The sequence below is a fragment of the Ambystoma mexicanum genome, chromosome 10 (assembly GCF_040938575.1).
Source record: "Ambystoma mexicanum isolate Mex_15411 chromosome 10, UKY_AmexF1_1, whole genome shotgun sequence".
NCBI classification, from domain to species: domain Eukaryota; kingdom Metazoa; phylum Chordata; class Amphibia; order Caudata; family Ambystomatidae; genus Ambystoma; species Ambystoma mexicanum.
In genome coordinates this window covers 1,401,232,431-1,401,258,530 of record NC_090932.1, presented here as the reverse complement: position 1 = coordinate 1,401,258,530, position 26,100 = coordinate 1,401,232,431, and the positions used below count along the sequence as shown (strand labels likewise).

Here is a 26,100-nt window from a genome sequence, read left to right as displayed (position 1 = left end):
TGTGATCAGCCTAACAGGTTTTAAGAAAAGGCTGAAAAAAATGTATTAACACAGGTATTTCTTCCGATAACACATTTTAAATGATCCTTCAGACTCAATGCTAAGGTCAGGACCCCGACATAGAGCACATCTTTCTTCACATGTCACCAACTGTAGAACTCAGACCACCCTATCTCTTAATGGGAATCAGAAGTTCACTGCCCAGACAATTCTACCCCTCTGATTAAAGGAAGACTTCCTCTAAAAGGATTGCCATTTTTGATATCATGTTAGCTCCCGCATTAGCAGGACCAATATTAGCAGCATCTGATTTTATTGCGGCTCCTCAAGCCTTACGTTTTGGAACAGCACTGCTCAAGCATAGCCGATGTAAATATTTGTACCAAGTTAGATCATTGCAATGCACTGTTCCTGGGGGAATAACAGAGGTCCCTGCACTGCTTGCAAGGTTTGATAAATACGCTAGTTCCTAGGAGCCTGAAATTTGCATGCAGATAAACCACTTTAATGCCATGGTCCAATTTCTATTAATCACTTGTTATCCACCTCATCAATTGGAGTCATGAAATCTTTACCTGGCAATTATCAGTGTCATTGAAATCCCCAAAAAGGGTTCTTCGATTTAGGTAATCTGGTGGTCAAACAAAACTTTGACGGACCACTGAAACACCTGCCTCCGGTCAAAAGACATTGACCATAATAGGATCTGAATACTGTGCAAGTTGGTCTGCTCAGCAACCGTTTGAGTCGATGGTCAGTTTCTGCACCAAGATCCTCACATCTTTACCAATGTTTATGTCGCATTCCAATTGGTAAATAGAATAAATGAGCTTCAGGCCCTGTGAGGAGCTCTGCAGGGATTTCTACAGGCCCATGTGTCCACTCTTCCAAATATTGTTTCAAATGTCCATATCGAAAAAGAAATCTTTTTGCATTTATTTTCCTTAACCCTTCCTCTGAGATGTTTGAAGGGTTCTGAGGTTCTTAATAGACAGGACAAAGGATTTCTGATCCTCTGAATGAGTATTTGGGAGTTTTTGCGGCATTCCTCCAGGGTAGCAAACTTCGACGTCTTAAATAGCTGCTGGATAGACTTTGTATCCTGAAAGCAGACCAGATCCACAAGATCCCACCTATGGTAATGTTTCATGCATATGTTGCAAGGGCAAAGACAGTGGAGTGCCATAGACAGATACCTCTAGATATGATATTATTGGTTATTTATAACACGCTTAATACCCAGAGGTTTCTAAGCGCGGACCCGGGGATCGAACCTGTGGTGCTCCGTGTCGTCTTGCTTCCAAGGCGAGCACATTGCCCTTGAGCTATCCTCCCGAGGCATAGATGTCATCTGTAGAGCTGTGACTTGTGTTGTGCCACATGCTTTCTGTAAGTATTATGCCCTGAAATCCAGCTTCAGGTTTGATACTCTTTTTGCCTAGGCAATGCTCTGGCACATGTTAAGCTAAATAGGAAACAGTTGCTACAACTCTCTCCATAACAACCTCAGAGCCCTTTTCAATCTATCTGAGTAGTCTGAGGAAAACGGGTGTATATCGTACTATAAAGCCTCCTCATTCTTGTACCAACTGCTATCCCACCGTTCTCTCAGTTCCAGATGCATTTGGAGAGAGTCAGGCTGAGGTATAGAAGCCATTGTGTGTGTGAGTGGGGATAGGGCCTGCACACAGTCGGTCCTGCACCTGCACTCAGGCGTCCATTTTGTTTTGCTATTAAAACATGTCTTATCGGTACACAGGGTAGAGACATGCCTGGGGGTCTAGAGGAAGGAAACTAAGGACTACCAGTGTAAGAGTCAATATGGTGTGCAACGTTTACTTTTGGTTGCAGTGTGGGAATTTTCTAAAGATGCATTACATGCTGCAAGTGTATGTCACTTTGGAGCTTGAACTTTTTATTATACACATATGATGCATTTTGTATGCCGGTCAGGCACAGACCATGTAAACACAAGGAGTCACAGCAATGACCCCACCACACTAACCTATGTAGGAATGCCAGCAAGCTCACATAATACTAACAAGCATTCACCAATTTATGGGAACACATGACCTTTCCAGAAGTAGAATACAATATAGAGCCTATCTTAGGCCTCTTGAGTGAGACTACCACTAATTGTGTATAACCTCATAAATACATTTGGATATACTGGAAGCATTGCCTGTGAACATGAAACCACATATTAACAATGTGTCTTTAGGATGGGATAGGTTATAGAAAGGCGACCTAAATGACAAGTTACAAATTAAATAACAAATTCACTGAGAAGATCCAAAGTCTTCCCCGTAAGTAATGAGGACCTCGGGTGACAATGCCATATTGAACATCCCTAATGACGCAGGCAATGATTTAGACAGGCGCAGTGGTCAAGGTGAGAGGGAACGGCCGTGAGCGGTGTTCCACTACTTTTATTTTTTACTGTTTACAGCTCCGCTACTTTTTGTAACCATTTTCCCCATTTCAGAGATGTTCTTTTTTAAGTTAAAGCACACTTCTCCACTTTACCACCCGATATCAGTTACAGCTAAACTGAAATCTGTTTCAACTCAATTGGCTGTTCACCAGCATGACTGCAGCCCTTGAAAATGTGGTGTACATTGCCCCCTTCCTTCTTACTCTGTCCCCCGCCAGAGTACCACTACTTTTTTGGTACACTTCTACCACTGTGGTCAAGGTTATGATTTGTGTTCAGATGCACTCTCTGTCCCACAAGACCAAGTGTTTTGGTGCTCAAGACTTGGGAATTTAGCAACTCCTGTAGTCTAAGTCCAGATGTGATCTAAGGAATGGCACTTTATCTCCTAGTGCATTAGTTAAATGCCCACCAGGATATGTAATTGCTTATTGAATGAAATAATGGCATTATTCATAAAAACAACTTTAAGTAGGACACGTGGAGTGGTCTAATGTAGTGTTATGTTATCTTATGTTATGCTATTTGGTATTTTTTCAAACTGCTAAATTGAACGCTACCCTTGTTCCAGGCTCGTTTTAGCTGCTGTGCATGTGGTTAGGTAGATGCAGTTGCTCTAGAGAGGCCCACTCAGAATATGTCTCTACAAACTTTAAATGTATAACATTGAAGTTTATTTCGGGACACAAAGGAGCCTTTTACTGCAAGGTTGCCAGTTCCAATTCTGCAGAGACCCAATGTGACCGAAACCAATGATTGCAATTTTAGATTTTCTATGAGAATTTACTTGCTAGTCACAGTCCATTTGCCAGTGGACAGGTTTCCACCTGAATGAATCCCTTTTCCGAGTAACACTAATTGCCCGTGAACAGCTCTCATCCACTAGAGGTGACCCCTTCTGGGAAGGGAAATGGCACGTCTGCAGGGGAGCGTGTGGAAGCATGAAGTGATGCTGAGTGTAACGGTGTGCGCATCCACGCGGATCTCACGAGCCACCACAAACACATTACGCGTTCACATTCACACGCAGACATGTGCATGCACATGCATTCATTCATGCAGGCACTTGGAGGAGAAAGCCTATACAATTTTAATACAACAATATTCACTCAATGAACCTGAAGAACAGAACTGCAAGCGAAATGCAGGAAATACTAATTCGCCAAAGATGCTGTAGGAGAGCTAGATGCAAAACTTTTTTTTTCTTTTCCATTCATTGCCCCTAATTTCTTTGATTAGTTAGGGAAGTGGTGGCAAGCACTCCTTGATGTAGGGTTGTTATGTGGCCTATGCCATGGCAGATAAGGCGTATTTTTTTTTTAAAATGTGCATTGGGGTGTGGCCAAGATGGCGGGTTGAACAGACGTGGCTAGCGAGAGTGCACATCTCGGCAAATGATAAAGGCATATGAATGCCCCTATTTTCCCTCGCGGATGGGAGAAGAGTGATTATCTCTGAAGTAACGAGCAGTCTGAAGTCTGGCACTGGTGGTGAACGGTCTGGAGCAATCACCCTGGCAAGTGACGGTGTGCTGCATGAGCATGAGGCGCCCGTGCAGTGGTGGTCTGTGGTGGCCAGGATGCCCTGTGGGGCCTAAGTTCAGGCTCAGTGGGGAGTGACAACGGGCCAAGGCGCATGCCCTGGTGTGGCAGGCAGGTGGCCAGAACAGAGCGGGCAGGTCAGAGGAACCGACCTGACCTCAATAATGGGATTCCTGCTTGGCAGGGAGCGGTAACGGACTGTAAGGCGAGGCACGCACTGGCACAAACGGTGAGCGGCTGGGGAGGAGCAGCTCAGATGAAAGAGCCGACCCGGAGTAGTGAGGAGCAGCAGCAGACTGAGCAGGAGGCACACACCAGCACGGTGGGCCAGAGGCTGGAGAAGACTGGATCAGATGGGGGAGTCTCGACCTGACCGCAGCCCATGTGGCGTGAGAGAGGACCTCAAGTGACAGTAGGAGCACGGAGAGAGCATTGGAGGAGCAGCAATCAGTGTGGTAGCATAGTCCCGGGGTAGAGGAGTGGTCCAGGGGCCCAGAGAGGAGATACCAGAGGGGAAGGCTGTGGTGCTGCCCCTTTAAGGGATGTGGCACACGGCAGAGTGATGTTGCACTCCGCCGCGTGCACTATAAATAAAAGGGGCATGCCCGTCCGCAACAGTGCGACCGGGGAGCCCGAACTCTATGGGCGTCTGTTGGCTGAGTCTGTGGGTGTGCTGGGGGCTCACGGGCATTGCAAGGGGGCGCAGACCGACCCCTAACAGTGACGACGAGTCCGGTTTTTGGCCCAGGCCCGGCGGTGATGTTTGCTACAATTTTTGTCCCGATCGAGTGAAGGATCTCGCTCGTTCCATAAGACGGGCCGGGTGGCCACCACGCAGCGGCGGCCATTTTCATGTTTAGGCCTGGGATGATCGTGGAGCTCCGGTAGGGCCCACGCAAGACATCCAAGCCCAATTTTTGGATAAACTGATAGCGGGCAGCTATCTCTGCCCAGACTTACCTAAAAGCCTGTGAATTTTTCTACTTTAGGCACTTTTCACAGAGTGAAGGTGAGGTACTGGGGAAAGCGTGCTGCTCCCTCACATCTACCACAGGCCTCCCTGCCTCAATTTCTGGGATGCCCATGTCTGGACTCTGGGCCCACCTTTGTTGCTGTGTGGGTCCTTTATCATCTTGCCTTGCTGTGTGTTTGGAGGAAATTTGTTAAACCTTGACATTCTCCATGGTGATGTAGCTGATCTGGATGCTGCCACACTGCTGGACTCCATTGCACTCTGTGTCCTGGCAACGATCTGCTGCACCTGCAGGCCTGTTCCAAGCCACGTCATCGGGGTGAGTTGCGGCCCCTACTACACCAAAAGGGGTGCTCGTGCGCTCTAACCCATAAGTGATCCAGCCAACAAAGACAGTGGGCAAGCTGTGGATCAACAGCAGCCCCCACCCCAGCTCCCATCTGTGCCGGGGCTTGGGCCAGTACCTCCAATCATGGCCCAAATGAGGCCCCCAGCGGCGCTCCAACCTATCCCTGAGTTCGATGTCTCTGGCCCGCCGTGCAGTCTGGGGCCCAGACGGAAGCGGTGGGTTGACCACCTTGACATGTACTTCAGGGCTACCATGGAGACTAACAATGACAGTAAATTGGCGATGCTGTTGTATGCCGCAGGGCCTGCTGTGCAAGAAATATTTGAATCTCTTCAGCCTGCTAATGGCTCCTATGATGCAGCAAAGACAGCTCTCCGCAATCACTTACTACCCTTAACCAATGCGGACTATGAACGCTTTGTGATGTTGTCGACTCACTATAAGAAGGGTGAGACGCTGGACACTTTTTATGGCCGACTCAGGCGTCTGTCGCTGGCGTGTGCATGGGGCGACCCCGATGATATGATCAGGACCCTGCTCATTGAGGCATCTGGGAAGCTGCGACGAGAGTTACTGAGGGAACCGGGGACCGCCCTGGCTCGCATTCTAGAGCTGAGTCGCTGCCAGGAGGTCACAGAAGAACGTGCGTCCAAGATGGAGGCTGGCGCACATCCTGTGAAGGCAGAGGAGGTATGTGCGGTGGGGCGTGGTGGCAGAGGTGCCAGTAGGCCCAGTGGTAACTTCCGCGAGAGGGGCGGAAGGCCCAGAGAAGCGTGTCAGAGATGTGGTTATGACCTGCCCCACCCTGCTGAGTGTCCAGCGGTTGAAAAGAACTGTGGTCGATGTGGCCTTGCGGACCACTATGCACGAGTGTGCAAAGCATCTCTACCCGTGATGGTGCCCAGAGGCCCTGTGTGGTCGGGCTTTTTCTAGCAAACCCACCCGCCCAACGTTGCCCAGGTCGATCAGGGTGAGGAAGGTGCACAGCTGGACGAGGAAGAGGAAGAAGAGGAGGAGAACATTTTCTTTGTGTCGAGTGTGGAGGCCCTGAGGTCGAGAAGTAGGTGACAACCACGAAGCATTGTTGCAGTGAATAAGTCTCCCGTCCCTGTGCTGGTGGACACGGGTGCATCTGTCAACGTGATGGCCCGAGGACATTATGATGCCCTGGACAGTCCACCAAAGCTGGCCACCCCCAGAGCTCGTATATTTACATTTGGAGGGTCAGAGCCAATTCCCCTGGATGGTACGTTTGTGGCTAGGGTAGAGCATGCTGGGTCAAGGATCACTGCATGGTTCTACGTGACACCGGTCAGCACCAGCACGCTGCTGAATTGCGTGGCAGTGGAGGCCCTGGGCATAGTGAGTTTTGCTTTTTCTGTGTACCTGGAGGACATTCACGACCTGCTAGACAAGTACTCTCGCCTGTTCCAGGGCATAGGACAGATGGCTGGCAATCCTGTGAGGTTACACATCGATGAGGCAGTGCAGCCCATCGATCTGAAACACAGCAGAGTGCCCTTTCACCTGAGAGACCTAGTGGATAAGGAATTGGACAGTTTAGACAACCTGGACATCATCGAAAAGGTGGAAGGTCCCACACTGTGGGTGTCCCCCATCGTGGTTGCAAGAAAGCCCAAACAACCCAACTCAGTGAGAATCTGCATTGATATGAGGCTCCCCAACAAGGCCCCAACAAGGCAATACAGAGGGAGCTACACCTAACACCGACCATTGATGACATTATCACTGAGCTGCAAGGAGCTTGCTTCTTCTCAAAGCTCGACCTCAGGGCCTGATACCACCAGGTCGCGTTACACCCCGATTCAAGATATATCACAACATTCACCACCCACAGAGGCCTGTACAGGTACAAAAGACTCAGTTTCAGGGTGTCATCGGCGGCCGAGGTATTCCAAAACATGATTAGAGGCGCTCTGGCAGATCTTGATGGGGTATTGAATATCAGCGATGATATCCTCGTATTTGTAAAGACTGAGGTGGACCATCTACGCACGCTGGCCAAGACTTTTGAGCAGCTGCAGTCGCACGGCCTGACCCTCCATCGGGAGAAATGCGAATTTCTAAGGCCAACCACAGAATTCTTTGGGTTCATATTCAAAGAGGGTGGTGTGTCCCCGGATCCCAGGAAAGTGAAGGACATTAAAGATGCCCACCGCCCGGAGAATGTGTCCGAGGTGAGGAGTTTCTTAGGGATCATCAAGAACTTGGCGTCCAGGTCAGAGCCCCTGAGGGCCCTCACCAAGAAAGAAATGGTGTGGCAGTGGGGTCCGCTTGAGTTGGCGGCGTTTGAAGACATCAAAAGCGCCCTCACAGTGGAGGACACAATTGCGTTCTTCAACCCTGCCCTCCAGTCGGAGATAATCGTGGACGCCAGCCCGTTCGGCCTGGGGGCCGTGTTGACGCAGATTGGCCCTGATGACAGTGTCCACCCAGTAGCGTATGCCAGTAAGGTGCTGTCGGACACCGAGCAGCACTATTCCCAGATCGAGCGGGAGGCCCTCCCTGTTCTGTGGGGGTGCAGGCACTTCCGGTTGTACGTGTTGAGCAGACCCGTGACTGTTGTGACAGATCATAAGCCACTGCTCCCTATTCTGGCTGGGTCATCCTCAAAACCACCAGCGAGAATTGAAAGATGGATGCTCGCACTGCTTGAGTACGGGGTCTCGCTGGTGTACCAACCCGGCTCCAACAATGCGGCAGACTACCTGTCCCACCACCCGGGGAGCAGCAGCGGAGACGCACTGGACACATGTGCTGAGGAGGCGGACGACCACGTGCAGATGGTGGTGGAGGCAGTGGAGGATCTGGAGGCTGAAGCTGCCCAAGATGAGTGCTTTCACATCCTAAAGACCGCCATGCAACAGGGATTGTGGAAGAGTGTGCTTGAATCCTTGGTGGGGCGCACGCAAGAAACAATAGGGGTGCTAGAACAGCTGGGGAAGGTGCAGGGAGAGCTATCATTCTCTGCCACGGGTCTCCTGCTGAGGGGAGACCGAATAGTTGTCCCCCAGGCCAAGATCCAGGAAGTCATAAGTCTGGCCCATCAGGGACATCAAGGGGCTGCGAAAACCAAGGCCTGACTATGCCTAAAAGTGTGGTTCCCCGAACTCGAGCGGCGGGTGGATGAGCATGTTGCCGCATGCGTCTGGTGCGAGGCGGCTGCCCCCACACAACATGAGCCCGCCATCGAGGTGATGCCCAGAGGCACGTGCCCATGGGAGGTGGTACATGCAGACTTTGGGTCCACCACGCAGGGTAGACACTTCCTGTTGGTGGTAGACGAATACTCCAGATATCCAGATGTGGAGTTTGTCGAGTCGATGGCGTTTGAGCATGTGGTGGTGGCCCTGGAGAAAGCCTGGAGAAGAGCACTCTACCAATTTCTGCGGGTCTAACGGTCCACTCCCCACACATCCACGGAGGTGGCCCCGGCGGAAGCGCTGTTCAAGCGGTGCCCAAGGGGACTGCTGCCAGAGGTCGGAGAGAAAGAACCAGGGGTCATTGACGACCAGCAAGTGGAGCGAGATCGCCGGCTGAGGACCGAGCAAGAGAACACCAGGAGAGGACTCTGGCCCCAACACCTGGTGCCCGGGGACAAGGTGCTGATTAGAAACAGGCACCCCCACGGGAAGTCTTCCATGCACTATGAGCCAGAGCCGCTGGACATCGTAGCTGTGAAAGGCTCGATGGTGACAGCCTCAGATGGTAGATCATCAGTCACCCGGAACGTGAGTTTTTTCAAGAGACTGGGGGAAACGAGAACTGACATACCCCAGGACCCAGACAATGTGGAAGTGCCCGACGAGGGCGGGGGTCCCAGACTCTTCCCTCCATCTCCAGCCGAGGGGACAACCGCTGATGGATCTCCCAGGCCGGAGGCGAGCAGGAGGTACCACCTGAGGACAGGGCGAGGGACACCTGTATGCCTCAGCGACTACATGTTAGGACAGGTATCCTGATCGACCCGGCGGGGGCATGGTAGTCAGATAGGGACCCAGGGTGGTTGCTATTAAAGGGGTACCGCTGTGTGATGTGTTATGGTTACATTGGTTGACATGTTCGTTTGTTGTGTAATTTTGATAAAGTAAATTTGTTGTCCTCATGAAAAAGGAGGAGTGTGGTGCTGCCCCTTTAAGGGATGTGGCACGCGGCGGAGTGACGTTGTACTCCGCCACGTGCATTATAAACAAAAGGGGAGTGCCCGTTCGCAACAGTGCGACCGGGGAGCCCGAACACTACGGACGTCTGTTGGCTGAGTCTGTGGGTGTGCTGGGGGCTCACGGCCATCGTGAGGGGGCGCAGACTGTTAGGCAGAAACCTGTGCAGTTCCCTTAGGGGCCACTGCAAAAGGCTTAGGACTACAGGTGTTGGCAGTAAACTCAATTGGTAGCAGTCTGCACCACCCAGATTTACCTGGTAGCTGTGGCTGAGCAGTCAGACTTCTCTCAAGAAGAGTTAGACAGTATATAGAGTATACAAAATAGGTACCAAAATACAGTAGCACAAGCAAACACTGACTAGAGCTTTGGTATAAAAGTATATAATTATTTATTTAAAAACACACTTATAAAAATACACTAACACTAAGCAAGTCAAACACAGTCACTATCAATATATATATATATACATCCCTGATTACTTATTGAACAAGTCTTAGTTAAAACACCACTTATTTGCAGACAGAGATGAGCGCTTAACCTAAGATGGCACTCCAATAAGTTAATTAAAAAGGGAGGGAAAAGGCAGAATTAGGAAAGCACACTATACCAACACTTTTAGAAGAACCACAGCAAGTCAGAAAAGGCAGAGTCTACTGTAGAGCAAGAAAGTTCATAGGCCAGGCCCACTCTTCGAGAGGGCAAGGCGGAATGTGTCCAAGATCACACAGTTGAATGATACTTTAAAAGTCTTTGCAGATAGTTCAAAAAGAGTTGGAGCAGTTCAGAAAAAGTTAGTTAACAGGTCCCAGGTCACCCCAGGATAGAGAGTCAAGGATTTACGGGACACCTTGAACAGTCTGTTGCAAGGGAGACCAGACGGGACACAGTACCTGAAATGGTGAGAAAGCTTCAGCAGGGGCAGTTGTTCCTGGCAGCGGGTGCAATTCAGTGCTTCGTCCAGGGGAAGAGAAGATCTCGATGTGGAGGAAAGCTGGAGGTCGTTGCACTGCCAGGGAAGAGACCAGCTGCGGAGTTTCCCGGTTAAAAGGTACTACCCTTTTATTTGCGGTAGTGGTGAAGCGTGGCTATCCAGCCGCCGGGGTGCTTGGCACGGGTGATTCGACCACGAGACAATCCAGGAAGGTGAAAAAGGAGAGCGAACTGGTTATCCCCACCAGTTCAAAGGAAGAAGACTCTCCGGGATGAAGATCTTCTCTGTCGTCGGGAAGTGGTGAGGCGGTTCAGCAGGGCTCCACCGGTGGTGTCGTCGTTGCAGGTCAGCTCAGCTTCTCCCTCTTCGGATTCTTTGGTCCTGTGGCAACTTCTCAAGTTCCAGTCCCCAAAGCCCTGCTTTTATGCAGAAAACCCCCTTTCATCAGTCCTAGCTGTCACTCAAACATGCTAAGTGGTGAGCCGCCGGGCCAATCACACAAGATTGCGACTTGAGTTGCCGAGGCAACTCATTCCAGGGTGCCTAAACCCCCCTCCCACACATCCTGTAGATCCAGACAGAGTGGCACCACTTTTGGAGGCTTCTGTGCAGAAGCCCGCCAAAAAGTGGAACAAAGGGCTCGACTTGGGTTAGAGTTACAAAAGCGAACACAGACGCCATTTTTGCACCGAGTTCTGGCAAAAAATGCCAACCGGTGAATTAATATTAATTTAATAAACCGGCGGTATGTTTTAGGCTATGCTAAAAAGTGGTAGCCTCGATCAATGGGAAAATCCCCTAGGAATATATTTGCGGTCGAATATAAAAAGTAGTATCCACTGCCACCAGCCAAAACTCGATCAGGGGGGACTGGACAGTGCCACCTCGAACAACAGACCCAGGGGCAATCGAATTGCCCCTACCAGTACATCCACAATATGATGGTTTGTACTGGTTCTGTTCACAATTTAGGACTAGTAAAGCCAATGGTGACTTTACATGCCCTGGGAGACAGTAGTCAGTCCCAGGGTGCGGAGTCTATGTTTGGGGGTCACTATGACACCCCTGTGTTACTGCACGGAGGGTGCTGTGTAACACACATACCAAAAACACATGAAGCCCTATGGAGTAAAAGACCCCATAGCCTATAACACACATTACAAAGTCAAAGGATATTTCAATTCTTGTCTAAGAGTGGGAGAAAAAGAGTCTCACTCTTAGCAGGAGAAAAAAATAAACCCCAAAAATCCAGCAAAGCTGCTGGGGGACTCACTAGGTTTGGGAAATCAGCCTATTCAGAGAATTCTCCCTAACACAGACCGACCCCCAACAAAGAGAATCATAGCCTGCTGACTTCGCACTGACTAAGAGCGGCCCAATTATCTGGAAAAGGAGAGAGAGCCCTGCCAGGGAGAACAAACACTGCGGGCTGCAGGCACGGAGAGGTGGCAGCGGAGCACGGGGATGTCGAGAGTGGAAGGAGGCACCAGGGGTGTCAAGAGGCAGCACAAAGGCAATTAGAGTGCCCTGAGAGCAGAGAATGAATACCCAGAAAGGTCGTAGGGCAACTAGCAGAAGGGCAAGAAGTGCGAAGTGTGCAGTGCTGGCCTACGGCTCCCAATAGTACTCTGGAAAAGCACTGGTTGGACCCCTGCGTGTGCAAGGGGGTAAAGAAGAACAACAAAGAACAACAAAAATACCCACACTCCCATATCCTGAAAAGAGGTAAGATCAGACCCTCCCTGCTGGAGTGAGTATAGCATGGGGAGCTGGAGTGAGTGAAGTGGTGCTTCAGCTAGTGCCTGGCGGTACAGTTCGCAAGTGGATGGACAACACTGGGACCAGAAGGTGGCCAGGTATGTGGTGAATTAACAAGGGAGCCGTAGACCTGCTGCTGAGGGCTGATACCCATCAAGGTAGCTGTGGGGCTGCACACAGTGGGGAGACCAAGCAGGGGACCTGTGACTGCATGGCTGCCTGAAGGAGTACAGACAGAGAACAGTGGAACAAGTAGCCAAGGATCCTGTGACTGCGTGCCTGCTTGAAGGGGCAAAACAAAGAGAAAGACAAATGGGGAGCCAGAGCTGGGAAGGAAGAGTGACCGAGTGAAAGGAACATCAAAACATGAAATCCATGGGGGCTCCCACACACCATCCAGATGAGTGAGCAGTATGTAAATGGGACTGAAGAAGAAGGGAAAGACGGAAACAAACGGGGATCATGGAGGGAAGCAACAAGTGAGTGCTACCAAGCAGTCAACACTCCAATTCCTATCTCAGGAAAAAAGGAGAGCTGAAGAAATACTGTTCACAAAGCAAGACTTAGGCGCTGCATTAGCCATATTTAAAAGCGATATTACAGAAATAGTCAAGGTCAGAGGCGGCACACATAAACGAGCCTGTCCCAAGCAATAATGGCAAACAGGAAGGATCTTGAGGATTTGGGGGAAAGGGTGCTGGACATGAAGGGCCAATTAACAGCTGTGTTAGAGAAGCTTCCAGAAGTGTCACAGCAAGCATACAAAGCTGAGGAGAGAATACTGATGATGGATGAGAAGTGTGATGATTTGGAAAACCGGTCGTGGAGGGAGAACATTAGGATCACAGATTTAAAGGAGGGGACCGAAGGGACAGTCTTAGAAGAGTGTGTCATGGAGCTATTTATAGACGTTGTGGATAATGGCCAGGTGCGGAAGCTGGACATAACTGTCCGGCAGAAGGAGGCACGACCCGGGAGCGTGCCCAAGAGACATCTTGGTGACGTTGCAGAGCTTCAAAGATAAGCAGAGGATAATGGCTGCTGCAAGGAAGTGGGGCAAGGTCCGCCTCAGAGGCAGCGAGGTCCAGCTCTCTGATGATCTGGTGCAAGTGACTGGCCAAGCGGAGAGCGTTCAGAGCAGTGACGGAGGAGCTTGCTAAGAAGAACTTGAAATACCGGCGGCTCTTGCTGATGAAGCTGCAGATCCGGATGGGGAATGAGGAAAAGATATTAAACAGTGTGGAGGAGTGAATAAAGGTACTGGGGATGGGACAATGGGAAAAGGAGCCCCCCAGTGAAGGAGCACATAATCGTCCTACATCGAACCAGGAGGGGTGAACCACGAAGGCCAAGAATAATTTGTTGGATGATATGATATAATATCACAAGTACACAAGTGTTTCAAGGCGCGAAGAGGCAAGGGAGGGGGAACAAAAGGGACACAGACAATGATCTTCCTAGGCCAGGTGACATTGAGATCACATAAGTGCAGGGGGTGGGGGGGAAGTGCGAGGGGAAAGGGGAGGGGGAAGTGCAGTACATGGGATCACACAGTAAAACAATCAAAACTGCAGCCAGCTGGTGGCAAGTGCAAGGGTAAGTGCAGACATGAAGTGTCCAAGTGCTGGTAGGGGGACTGTAGGGATACAGATACAAACCCTGAGTGCAAAGGTTGCCAGGGGGCAGTGCAGGTGTGCAACTGGCGGGGAGGGTAGCTAGGTAACCAGTGCAGTTTCAGTTTCAGCCAGTATTTCAGCAGGGTGGAGGAAGAGAGAAAGCAAAAGCAAAGAGGAAGGTCTTGAGGTGCTTCCGGAACAGAGAAGGTTCTCCTCAAGTTTCAGAGAGGCAAGGAGGCTGTTCCAGCCGAAGAAAGAGATCTGCCACCAACTCGTTACTTGGAGAAGCAAGTGGCCCTGAGGCAGTTGGAGGCGGAGGAGCTATATGTACAAAGGTATTGAGGCCCCAGAAGGCCTTGGGGACAATGCAGAGGGTTTTGAACGTAATCCTCGCAGCCACTGGGAGCCAGTGCAGAGCTTTCAGTCCTGGAGAGATATGATCCCTGGGCTTGAGGCCAAGGACAAGTCTCGCAGTCCTGTTTTGGATGAGTTGCAGAGGGTGGAGAGTAGAAGCAGGCAGATTTAGAAAGAGGATGTTGCAGTAGTCAAGCCTAGAGAGAACCAGAGCTCTGGAGACAGTGAGCTTCTGGGGGAAAGAGAGGAAAGGAAGAAGAATACCTCTGAGGAGGTGCAGTTGGTAATGAGACTTCTTAGAGATGTCAGAAATGTGAGGAGAGAAGGAGAGTGTGAAGGTGAAGATGACACCAATGTTTTTAGCCTCAGGTGGGAGCAGGTAGAGGGCCAAGCGAGGCCGGCCAGAGAGTGACAGGAAAGGAGGGAGCTAGTGGGCTTATGAGGAGAATCTCAGTCTTACTGGCTTTAAGGCAGAGATCGTTGGTGGCACACTGCTCCTGAATAGCTGGCAGACAGTCAGAAATGAGAGAAGGAGAAGAGGTGGCAGAAGGGAGCCTGAAAATGACCTGAGTGTCTTCCGCATAGCACTGAAAGTTGGGGCAGAGAGCGGCAATGCGGTGGGCAAGAAGGTATTGGTTAAACAGCCAGGGAGAGAGGTTAGACTCCTGGGGAAGAGCACAGGTAGAGAGCGAGATAGAGGAGAGGAAAGACTCTAGTTGGACCTAGGAGTGTCGATGGGCGAGGAAGGGGGTAAGCCAAGCCAGGGCCTGATCAGTGATACCCAGGTTATCACAGAGACAGTTGACCAGGATGGCATGGTTGACCGTGTCAAAGGCAGAAGAGAGATCGAGTAAGATGAGGACACATGGGGTGTTAGAATTGGGGTTGGAGAGCAGGTCTTCATGGATGTTCAGGAGAGCAGTTTCCGTGCTTCCGGCTGCTCTGACGCCAGACTGATGGTCATGGAGACGACCAACAGGTTCAGTGTGAAGATTAAGCTGGGAGATATGATATGATATGATATGGCATTTATAACGCACCTATACACAAGTGTTTCAAGACGTGACGAGGCAAGGGAGGGGAACAAAGGGAGGACAGACAACGATCATACAAGGCCAGGTGTCATTCAGATCACGCAAGTGCGTGGGAAGGGGACAGGGACAGTGCAGTACATGGGAATAGATAATAACAATAAGTAAGTAACGGCCAGCAAGTGGCAAGTACATGGGTGAGTGCAGATGGCCAGCTTTTCCAGGAGTTTGCCCAAGAAAGGAGTGATGGAGATTGGGCCATAGTTAGCCAGGCAGAAGGTGTCGGCTGAGGGCTTCTAAAGAAGGGGGTCACAAGAGAGTGCTTCAGGGGGGAAGGGAAGGGAAAACTACAGGGGTGAAGGAGTGGTTGCAGAAGTCAGCCAGAGCAGGAGCCAGGGTGTCAATGTGGTCCTTGATGGTTTTGGAGGAACAGGGGAGAAACTATTTTGACGAGACCTTCATAGATCAGATTTGTCTAGAAATCTCATCTGGGGAGAAACGGGGAAAGGCAGAGAAGCAGGAGGGGGGGTGGCCACAGAGTGGCCAGACGAAGAGCAGAGAGTAGAGGGAGGATGGGGAGAGGAAGAGAGAGAGGACAGAAAGTCCTGAGTTTTAGAGATGAAATGAGACTCCAGAGCGGTGCAGAGGACCTGGGAGGGGACAGGAGAGGTAGAGTCTGCAGCAGGATTGGCCAGCTCCTTGCAGATTTTAGAGTTTGGCAGAGTTGTTGGCTGCCACAGAGATGCAAGCTTTGGTGTGGGCTCTCTTCTTGGTGCGCACAGAGAGCCAGTATTGCCTTTGGAGCAGGTGGCAGGCCAGTTTGTCAGAGGATGAAAAAGAAGCATGCCACTTTGTCTCAGCCACCGTGCATTTGCCTTTAAGGGTGACGAGGTCTGAGTCGCACCAGAAGTTGCACTTGGCTTTGGGCTTCAAGCAGATCCTCATGAGAGGGGCAAGAACATCAAGAGTATCAGAAATAGTAGAGCGGGGCATGGAAAGGGCTGTGCAGGGTGTGAGGCAGCCAGAGGGGGAGGGGGTTTGAGAAAGTGGCAGTGAAAGTCTCAACTGACACACGCTTCATAGGTTGGATAACCAAGAAGATAGGTGGCAGTTGCTGGAGTTGGCTTGGCCTGAGGGGTAGAGAGGATGAGATGGGAGGAAAAGAGAAAGTGATCACTCCAGGAGAGAGGAGTGGTGAGAGGGAGAGAAAGGGGAAGGTCTGAAGAGATCAGAACATCCAGAGTGTGCCCTGCAGAGTGAGTCAGGTCAGAGGGGAGGATAGAGAGTGAGAGTCGCAGAGGTCGCGAAAAAGTCCAGAGGAAGGACAGAAAGCATCCAGCTGGATGTTAAAGTCTCCAAGAAGGAGGAGTTGAGTGGTTGAGGCCAGGAAGGTGGAGGAGAGGTCAGCCCACTCAGAGAGGAAGGAGGAGGTCTGGCCAGGTGGCCGATAGATGGTAGCCACAGTAAGGGAGTGGCCAGGAGAGAGAGAGAGCCTGCAGACGAGGCATTCGAAAGAGGAGTTGACCTGTATAGGAATTGCAGAGGCAGGAATCCACTCCGGGAAGATCAGGGTTACATCCCCTCCGGTACGGTTGTATCTGGACACAAGGATCTTGTAGCCACCAGGGAGGAGAGTGTCAAAGCTTGTGACGGAGCCGGCCGTGAACCATGTCCCAGTAAAACCGAGGACATTGAGGTCAAGTACTTCCAGGAAGTGGCAGATGTCAGAGGAGTGTTTGACAGCTGAGCGAGAGTTGAGAGTGGCAATATGGAGAAGGTTGCTGTCCTTGAAAGACTTCCGGGAGGGGTACAAATCAGAGGTACAAACAACAGAGTTGTAGAAGAAGCCCAAGGAATCTGGGGGGGGCAGAAGAAGAGAAAGGAGGAGAGGGCAAGGTAGACAAGAAGGAGACAGCAGGGGGAGGCAAGAAAGCCGTGAAGGGAAGAGAGGGGACGGAAATCGATGAGGTGCAGGAAGCGTCTATCAAAGAGAAGAAGGTTGACCTGAGGGCCTTGGACCAAGATGGTTGCATTCAGGTAAACATTATTGATGATCTAAGAAGTGTGGAAGGGGGCCAGGAGGGCCTCCCAGCGGGTGCCACCATTAAGGGGAGAAGAAGAGAAAGGAGAAAGCACGGAGACCATATGAAGAGTCCATAGATTTGGTGAGGGAACGACAAAGAGGATGTCGGTGAGGGTTTGTCTGGAGGAAGCACTGGAATGGGTATCAGCAATAGGGAGGCCTGGGTTGAAGACCAGGATGTCCTTTTTAAACTTCTTTCTACCAGATTTAGGGAGGAGAGCAGGATAGTCAATAGAAAAGCAGTTAGAAAAGATAGGAGAAACAGAGACCATCTTAGAGTAGGTAGGGAGAGGAAAGATGAAGAGGGGGGAGATAGAAAGGGTGGAGACACTAGGAAAGGGCACAGGGAGGGGTGCAAGCAGACAAGACAAAGAGGGACGAGACAATTGGAGACAATTGAACAACGTGACAATAGCTCAGACAATAGTAGAACAGTTTTCTAAGTAAACAATTTGCTAAGAAGATAAACCCTCTCCCAAAAAAACAACAATGACAAAGTAATTGGCAAATGAGAACCTGGAGGAAGGAAGAGGGCAACGGAACACACAGTAGTACAATATAGGACAGGACAGGCAGTGAGGCGAATACAAAACCACAAGAAACCACAACAGGAGAAATCGGCGAAAGAGGACCTAGATGAGGGCGAAGTATAAAGGAGAAATACAGGCAATATAAGCAAAACAGGGGAGTCAGTATAGGAAAAACAACAGCACTGAAGAGTGATAACCTAAGTAGGCAAATAATAAGGCAGAAACAGGACAGTAAGACAAACAGTGATCAGGGCAGTTCAGACAGAAACAAAGGGTGCGTGGGAGCAGGGGTGAGAGGGAGGGGTGTGAGGCAGTGCTCAGAGCACGCGGTCAGGGAATCGCAGAGAGGTTCCGAGAACACCCAGTTAAGGAGTAGCGAGGAACCACGCAGTCAAGAAATGCGAAGGGCCACGCAGGCAGCGCAAGCAGTGCGTGCGGCACGCAGACAGGGAAACACAAAGAAGTTGCAAGGACACGCGAATAGGGAGTTGCGAGGAACCACGCAGTCAAGGATTGCGAGGGACCCCGCTGGAAGGTGCGAAGTAATGCATGGGGTACGAGGTCAGGGAATGCGAGAAAGTTGCGAGGACACACGAAACAGGGGGTTGTGGGAAACCATGCAATGAACGATTGCGACGTGATCACGTGGGCCAGGGTGTGAAGCAAGCACTGAGCACGTGGTCAGGCAATAACAGTGAGTATGCAAGGACATGCGAACAGGGAGTTGCGAGGAACCACGCAATCAAGGATTGCGACGGGATCACGCGGGCTAGGGAGCGAAGCAAGCACTGAACACATGGTCAGGGAATCACAGTGAGGATGCAAGGACACGTGAACAAGGATTTGTGAGGAACCACGCAATGAAGGATTGCAAGGAACCACACAGACTGTGGAGCGAAGCAAGCACTGAACACGTGGTCAGGCAATTGCGAGGAGGATGCGAGGACATGCAAACAGGGAGCTGCGAGGAACTACGAGATGAAGGATTGCGAGGGACCAAGTGGGCTATGGCGCATGTGCAAGTGCAACGGGGCAGCGCAAGGGAGGAGTGTGAGTGGCTGCGCAGGGGAAGGGAGAGAACGAACACGAAGCAAGGGTGGAGGAGACTGGTGCGCTCGCGTGAAGCCGTGTTGGACGGTGTGGGAAGAGGGCAAGGAAGTGCAGTGCATCAAGCAAACTCCAACTTCTTACCAGGTGGCCGCAGACAGGAGGGTGAAATGTCAGCACTCACAGTCTGCGCCGCAGACCCCTTTGTCGCCAAACACCTGCGTCGCTCAACACCACGGCCTCGTCCTGCAGAGGGTCCCAAACCTCAGATTATATAGGCTTGATTGCATGGACATAACAAACGTATTACGTGGAAAGTTGGCAGCGTCTTCTGTGAACCTGCATCACTCAACACCGCAGCCTTGTCCTGCGAGCGCTTAGATGGAGTAACCTCCTGGTAGAGGGGGGCAAAGCTTAGCTTGGCCAATTGGCTGCCAGGGTGGTATGTGGAGAATCCTGGTTCGAGGGGGCGCCAGTAGCAATTGTAGTTCTCTGATGTTCAAATCTGTTAATAACCAAGTTGGCAATAAGGTTGTATGGGGGTAAAGGGGATTGGGTGGCTTGTTTGGGGAGAGACGGAGTGCCCAGCTAGGGACAGTTCACTGGTGGTGGTCATGCCAAGAACCTGGACGGAGACTCCAGGGACACTTGACTTGTTAACAGGGGGATCAGGTCTAGCAGTAGGTGGCATCAGCCTCTGGAGGAATATTCTGGAAATGGGTAGGGAGGGAAAGGTCAAGTGGGGAGGACTGGAGGCGTAGCAGAAACAAATAGCCCAGATATGGCAAAGTTGAAGTTAGAATCATGGATTGGTAGAAGGCTAAACAGCCCGAACAAGAGGCTTAGCATAGTAAGCGATAAGGCCAAAAGAGGGGACCATATTGTATGTCTGCAGGAAACTCATCACAGGAGGGAGGATGCAAAGAGTTTATATTGGAAGGAATATCCCACTCAGTTCCACGTACATGCTAAAACTAAACAAGCAAGGGTAGCAATTCTACTGCACAGAGAGATTAATCTGGATGGGGTGCAGGTCAAGAGGAATCCCCTGCTGGGTCGGTTCGTTATGGTGAAGGGGCAGATGTACACACTTGTATTGATATATGCGCCTAATCAAGGACAGGGGCAGTTTTTAGATGCATGGTTTGATGAACTGGCGACATTTGGAGTTTGCCCCAGAAAGGAGTGATGGAGACATTTGGGGAGAGAGAATGGCTGTTTTCTGGAGATTTTATCTGATGCTTGATTCACAATGGGACAGGTCAGGAGGGGTGCGGGGGCATGCTATGGGGCGATATCAAAACAGCTGCGGGAACGCCTGGTTGGGATGGGTTTGATGGATGTGTGGTGGATAGACCACCCACAGGAGAGGGACTACTCCTACTGTTCTGGTCATAAAACCTACTCAAGGATAGATTATATATTAGCAATACAAGGGAAACCAGCGGCGAACCACACCGCAGAAGTTGTATAGATTGAGAGGGTCTAACTCCCTGTTATGCTGCCGAGATTGTGGGGAGGAGTGGACAGTGAAGCATATTTGGTGGGGGGATTTCTGGCAAGAGGTGAAATCGAAGGTTGGTGAGATTGGAGGGGCAACCCTACTTTTAATCTGGCCTCAGTACTCCTGAACATACATGGGGCTGGGGGTGCTACGCTTAGAAGGAGCAGGGGGTGTTATGTGCAAATGTGATGTTAGGAGCCAAGAGATGTATTATGAAGATGTGGCGGCAGAAAGAGGTGCCTTCCATTGTGCAATGGTACTCTGTTCTGTGGGTTCTCCTCGGCATGGAGAAAATGACAGCAATTATACATGATGACCTAGCACGTTTTTTGGAAAATCTGGGCTCCTTGAAATGAACACGCTCTAAACGATGCTAACCAATTGTATATCCCTGTGAGGCTGCGTATATGGGACATGCTATCTGAAGAGGATGAGTAATTAAGTGACAGAAGGGTGATGGGAGATGTAAATTAATGGTTTGGACCTACACCTAAGGAGGGGATGGGGGTGAAAAATAATAAAATATGGTTGTGGACAGATAACGTTGATATATATGTGTGTGTGTGTGTGTATATATATATATATATATGAAAAACCATATATAGATATGAAAAACCACTGTTATATTGTTGTTGTACCGATTTGAAATGCTCATAGTGCTTTGCACTGTATTTGATCCTACATTGTGAACATTTGCTAATAATGATCTGGTTGAAAAAAAAAATGTGCGTATATATTCTGATAACCTAGTCCAAGAATTGCATTATTAAAATCAGACTTGGAGAGACAAAGAAAAGCATCTTACAGTTCGGCATGCAAAGGAGACAATGCAATAGGGGAGATAGTCGTGATCACCCCCGAGCTGCTACTGTGGTTATTTATCCTTGTGATCCAGTGGGCTCTGTGTCATCCATCTGCTCTGTTATTACCTTCACCCCTACATTTCGACCTCTGCTCCTTCGTCTATTAGTAACATGAGAACGCAGCTGGAAAGCAAAGTAATAGTAATTTTTATTTCATGTGCAGCTTCTTACACCACTGAATGTAGAACTATCATATTATGCTCGCGATGCTGTGGCTAAAGCAATCTACGGACGGACATTTAACTGGCTTGTCAACAAAATCAATGGATCCTTGGCCAATAAGGTGAGTGGATGAGAAGGGCTCAAAGTATATGCATTATGACTCTGGGACTCTTTGGTCCGTGCTCATAGTGGAAATGTTTATTTTCCTCACTTTAATTTGGGCAGACTTGTTGCTTCTTGAATACTTTAAATCATGATACATCTGTGTGTCAACTTTTAAAACACCTCATTAAAGTATGTGATCTGTTCAGTAAGGTAACCAGATGGCCCCATGCCACTCAGAAGACGCTACTTCAGTCCTCGCCTTAGCTTTTACTTGAGTTTTACTTAGGTTCATTTCATTCTACTATAGTTACTCAAGATTACAGCACGACAGAATGCAATTGATGGAGACATGGAAGCCCAGGACTGGGGCATGGTCTCTTCGCTAGCATTGAGCCATCTGTTAAACTATGCTTCAGTGATCTGTGTGCAACCAGAAATCTTATGTACAAATTAAAGCAGGCCTGACTCAGTAATTCCTCAATGGAACAACACTTTTCTTGTTTGCTCCATATCATGTGCCCATACTGATATACAGTTTGCTGTATACCCTGTTAACCAAGGGTAATATAAAAGTGGTGATGCAAAAAAGACAACAGGGTGATTGATACCTTAGTTAGGCTAACAAAGTAATTTATTTGCAAGCTTTTGTAATCTTCAGATCACTTTGTCAGGCATAGGAATAATGAAGCTCTTTGAAAAACAGGATCGCTGTAGGTAGATACATAATATGGAGCAAATAGGACAAATGTTATTCCATCACAAATTACCCTTTTCTTATTTTACACAGATCATCAGGCACCCGGTCTTTCATTCTTCCAAGGTTGCTAAATCCAGTGCCTTTAAATCAGAAGAAAATAAATCATATCGGAATGCTTTAAAGAGCGAGTGATCTGGCCTGAAGTGCTATATGAAAAGATATCTGTATTCACGTTCAACAGACTTCATGAAATAGATGTCGCAAAATTGGAGAAACCTTTAAATAGCTAATCATCCAGTGGTCTAGCTTTAGCAACGTCCTAAAATGTAGGAAACGTATGTAAATGTTGTTTTTATAAATAAATTCATTGGCCCTCATTAGAAGTCCGCCGGTAGCTGTACTGGTAAAACCGTCAGGCTGCCGCCGGACTCGTGGGGATTTACCAGCGCCAAACTTCCCCGGGGCATTACAGCCGGTGGTCTGGTAATTCCGGCGCCGGCATTCTGTTACTCACCATTCCCGTGGAGTCCCAAGGGAATGGGGGGCCGCGGATACACCAACACCATGCGGTAATGGTGCCAGTGATTCCACGTCTGTCTGTGGCCAGTGGAGTTACGCCCGCCAGGTGAGACCTGGCGGGTGTAACTCCACACGGCCACAGAACTCGTAGTCAGCCGGTCCGGAAAACAGTGCCGGTCCGGTTTCACCGGCACTGTTAAATCCAGACCGGCTATCTTGTAATGAGGCCCATTGACACTTTCATTAAAGATGTGGCTTTCATTGTCAGTAGGAAATACCAAAGGCTATGGATTTGCAACGCCAGTGCTGTGCTAAATGGATGCCTTTGTGAATGGAATTCAAAGCCCCTAGTCACAATGTACAATGGGGACATTATGATTCTCAATTACTGTTGCGGATCACGCCTCATTTGCAACCTCTTGAGGGTCACATGTTATGTTATGTTAAGCTTATTTATACTGCCCACTGCTGCCATTTTCATGGTTTCCAGGTGCTCACGTGGCTCTGTAAGGAAAAGTGGGTAGGGTTGGTTAGTGAGGGGGAGAAGAATAGGATAGAAGTTGTGCTCATCTGTTGATGCGTATAGAACCAGGACCAACTGGTGTCTGTGTGTGTGTGTGAGCTTTCTGGGTGTGCTTTGTTTTGTGCACTGGGCTTGTTGTGTCCAGAAGTGCGGCATCCAGTTCATGACTTGCTTGTTGTCAGAGGTGATTTGTTTTTTCGCTTGGTTGGAATGATGTGCGGTTTATGTGTTTTGGTGGGTTCAATCACTAGCCGTCTGGGCGTGGTGTATTGTAGGGGATGAATGTGGGTCATGTGGGAGCAAAGAAGTGGTTATGGGTTTTTGGTGATCTCTGGTTATTTACAGTTATGTCATTGTTTTACATTCTGAATGTATTCCTTGTTTTCCTTGTTTCCATCTTATGGTTTGTAGAAGCATGGATTGTATGGGTTGGAGGGTCTGTTCATAGGGTGGTTGTTAAGTGGTTGGTCAGTGATTATCTCAGCAATTTGAATAGCCAGGTTTTTCAAAGTTTACTGAAAGTGAGGTGGTGTTCATCATTTATCGAGTTCCATAGCTTGGCTATCAGATAGGAAAAGGCAGTTCTTCTGAATGATCTTTTCTCTAAGTGTCTTGTTTCGATTTGGAGGTCGGTGCTGGATCTTAACTCGGCTGGTATCGGGTGACTTTTCTGTGGATGAATTCAGCTCCTTGTCCTTGTAGTGATTTATGGGCAATGCAAAGGGTTTTGAAGTTGATGCGTTTCTTTACTGGTAGTCAGTCTAGACTTTCTAGGGCCGGTGTGATGTTGTCTCTTCTATTTAGTCTCAGGAATAGTATTGCTGCAGTATTTTCAATGCATTGTAATTTTTTGGTCAGGCTTTTGGGCATTCCTAGGTATAGACTATTTGCATATGACATGTTCCTGAGGGTTTTGTGTGCAGAGTTAAGGTGAGGGAGGATCCCTTTTATTAATGGGAGGAGGTAGAAGCATTTTTAAGCTATTGTGTTGACTTATGATACCATGGTGAGGCTGTTGTCCACGAGGATTTCCAGATTTTGTAACACTGTTGAAGTCTCTGTTTGGGTTCTCGTGGTCGGGGGCCATGTGAGGGATGTCTGTGGGGCTGCTTTCTTGTGGGGCAATTAATATTTCAGTTTTGGTTGGATTTAGTTTGAGGTTGTGGTTTGCCAGCCTGGCAATTATGTCAGTGAGGCATTTATTGAGGGTGTTGTCTGGGTCATTGTTGTTAGTTATATTGAAGATGCATTGGGTGTCGTCTGTGTAGTTGTAGGCTGTACCTCCATGGGTTTGAATGATTTTCATTAGGGGGTCCTATAGATGTTGAAGGGGAGTAGGGAAAGGCTTGATCCTTGTGGTAAAGCGTATGTCATATTTTTTGTGTTCGATGTGAATCATGGAATGTGGGTTCTTTCTGTTCAGTCGGTGAGGAAACATTTCAGCAATTGTAGTGCAGCGCTTTGTTTTCCCCTAGTCTTTTCATTAGAATTGTGTGCCTAATCGTATTGAAGTCAGCTGATGTGTCCAGTAGTACGAGGGCCAATTGGATGTTGTTGTCATGTTAATTCTTAGGTTGTTCCATATGAAGAGAAGTGCTGATTCTGTTCCTCTCATGGGTTTGAAACCAACCTGGGACTGGTCAAGTATTCCGTTGCTTTCTACGTGATTGAGTAGTTCTTTGTACACAAGTTCCCCAGGATTTTCACTGGGAACGATAGGTTTGATGTGGGCCTGCAGTTATTAGGGGTGTCTATATTTCCTGCCTCATCTTTTAGGAGAGGTTTGTTGTACGCTGATTTGAATGACTTTGGTACTATTCCAGTGTTTAGTAATAGGTTCATTAGTGGTGGGATGTAGAGTGCTGGTGTTTTGTAGATATCCGGCGGATATGGATCGCAGGGAGATGTTGGTATATTTTATTAGTTTGTCAAAGAATTCCTCGCTTATAGGTTCAAATCAATCGAGTGTTGTGTCGGCTGTTGGGGTGCTGGTTTCTGCGGGATGTGTCAATGGCCTGTTGTATCACTGTGATTGTGTTGCATAGGGTTTTACAATGTTGTTGTTGCATGAAGTTGGGTTTTTAATTTACTTGATGATTCTAAACATTTCTTTTTGGTAGTTGTTGCCAATTGGATTCTCACGGTATAGTATGCTTTCAGAACGGTCGATTTGTATAGCCAGATTTGCTGCGGTTAGTTAATTTTTTGTATTTGTCAATTTATTTAAGTGGGAAGCGTCTGGTTTGGTAGTTTCTAATATTTGTGTGGTAATGTTTCAAGGTCAAATCTTTTCCAGTTTCTTTTGTTTGTCGCCGGCAGTGGTGTGTTTGTGGGCATCAAGCGGCTCACGATTTTGACAGTGAAAGGGATCATATGATGGTCGCTCCATAAAAAAAGTCCCTCCCTGCAGAAAATTGCATCAAGTGTGGAAAGTCCCTCCCTGCAGAAAATTGCATCAAGTGTGTGTCCATCTCTGTGAGTGGGTACGTTCTCTATTTGGTTGAGATGAATAGTTTTCAGCTGGGCGCTTAGGGAGTTTGTTACGGTTTTGTTTTCACTTTTGATTCAGATGGTGCAGTCTCCTAGAACAATAATGTTATCACGATTTGTAGAAAGGTTAGCTATGGCATCAGTGAGTTGTGTGGCCAAATTAGGGTTATAGGTGGGTGGTCTGTAGATGAGAAGGAAGAGTAAGTTGAATTGGTCGTTGAGCTTAACGGTGACTAGGAGTGAGTCCCAGTCTTCTATGTCCATTGGGGAAAGTGGGGAGGAGCTGATGTGATTTTTGTGCGCTTCAGTGATCCTTCCCCTCCAGTTTCTAATTACGCTGGTTATGCCATGTTGTTGGGCATATACAAAACAGAGTTAACTGTGTTTGTTGGCTTAACATAGTGGC

General features: G+C 48.9%; 1 protein-coding gene across 2 annotated transcripts in view; it reads left to right on the top strand.

Annotated features, from left to right (window-relative positions):
• The window catches only part of MYO1H (myosin IH), an 833,585-nt gene that overhangs the window by 283,903 nt on the left and 523,582 nt on the right, over window positions 1–26,100 (top strand). For both annotated transcript variants that reach the window (XM_069619421.1, XM_069619420.1), the window contains exon 11: window positions 21,362–21,481. In XM_069619421.1, coding sequence (XP_069475522.1) covers window positions 21,362–21,481 — 120 coding nt within the window. The remainder of the gene's footprint in view (window positions 1–21,361; window positions 21,482–26,100) is intronic.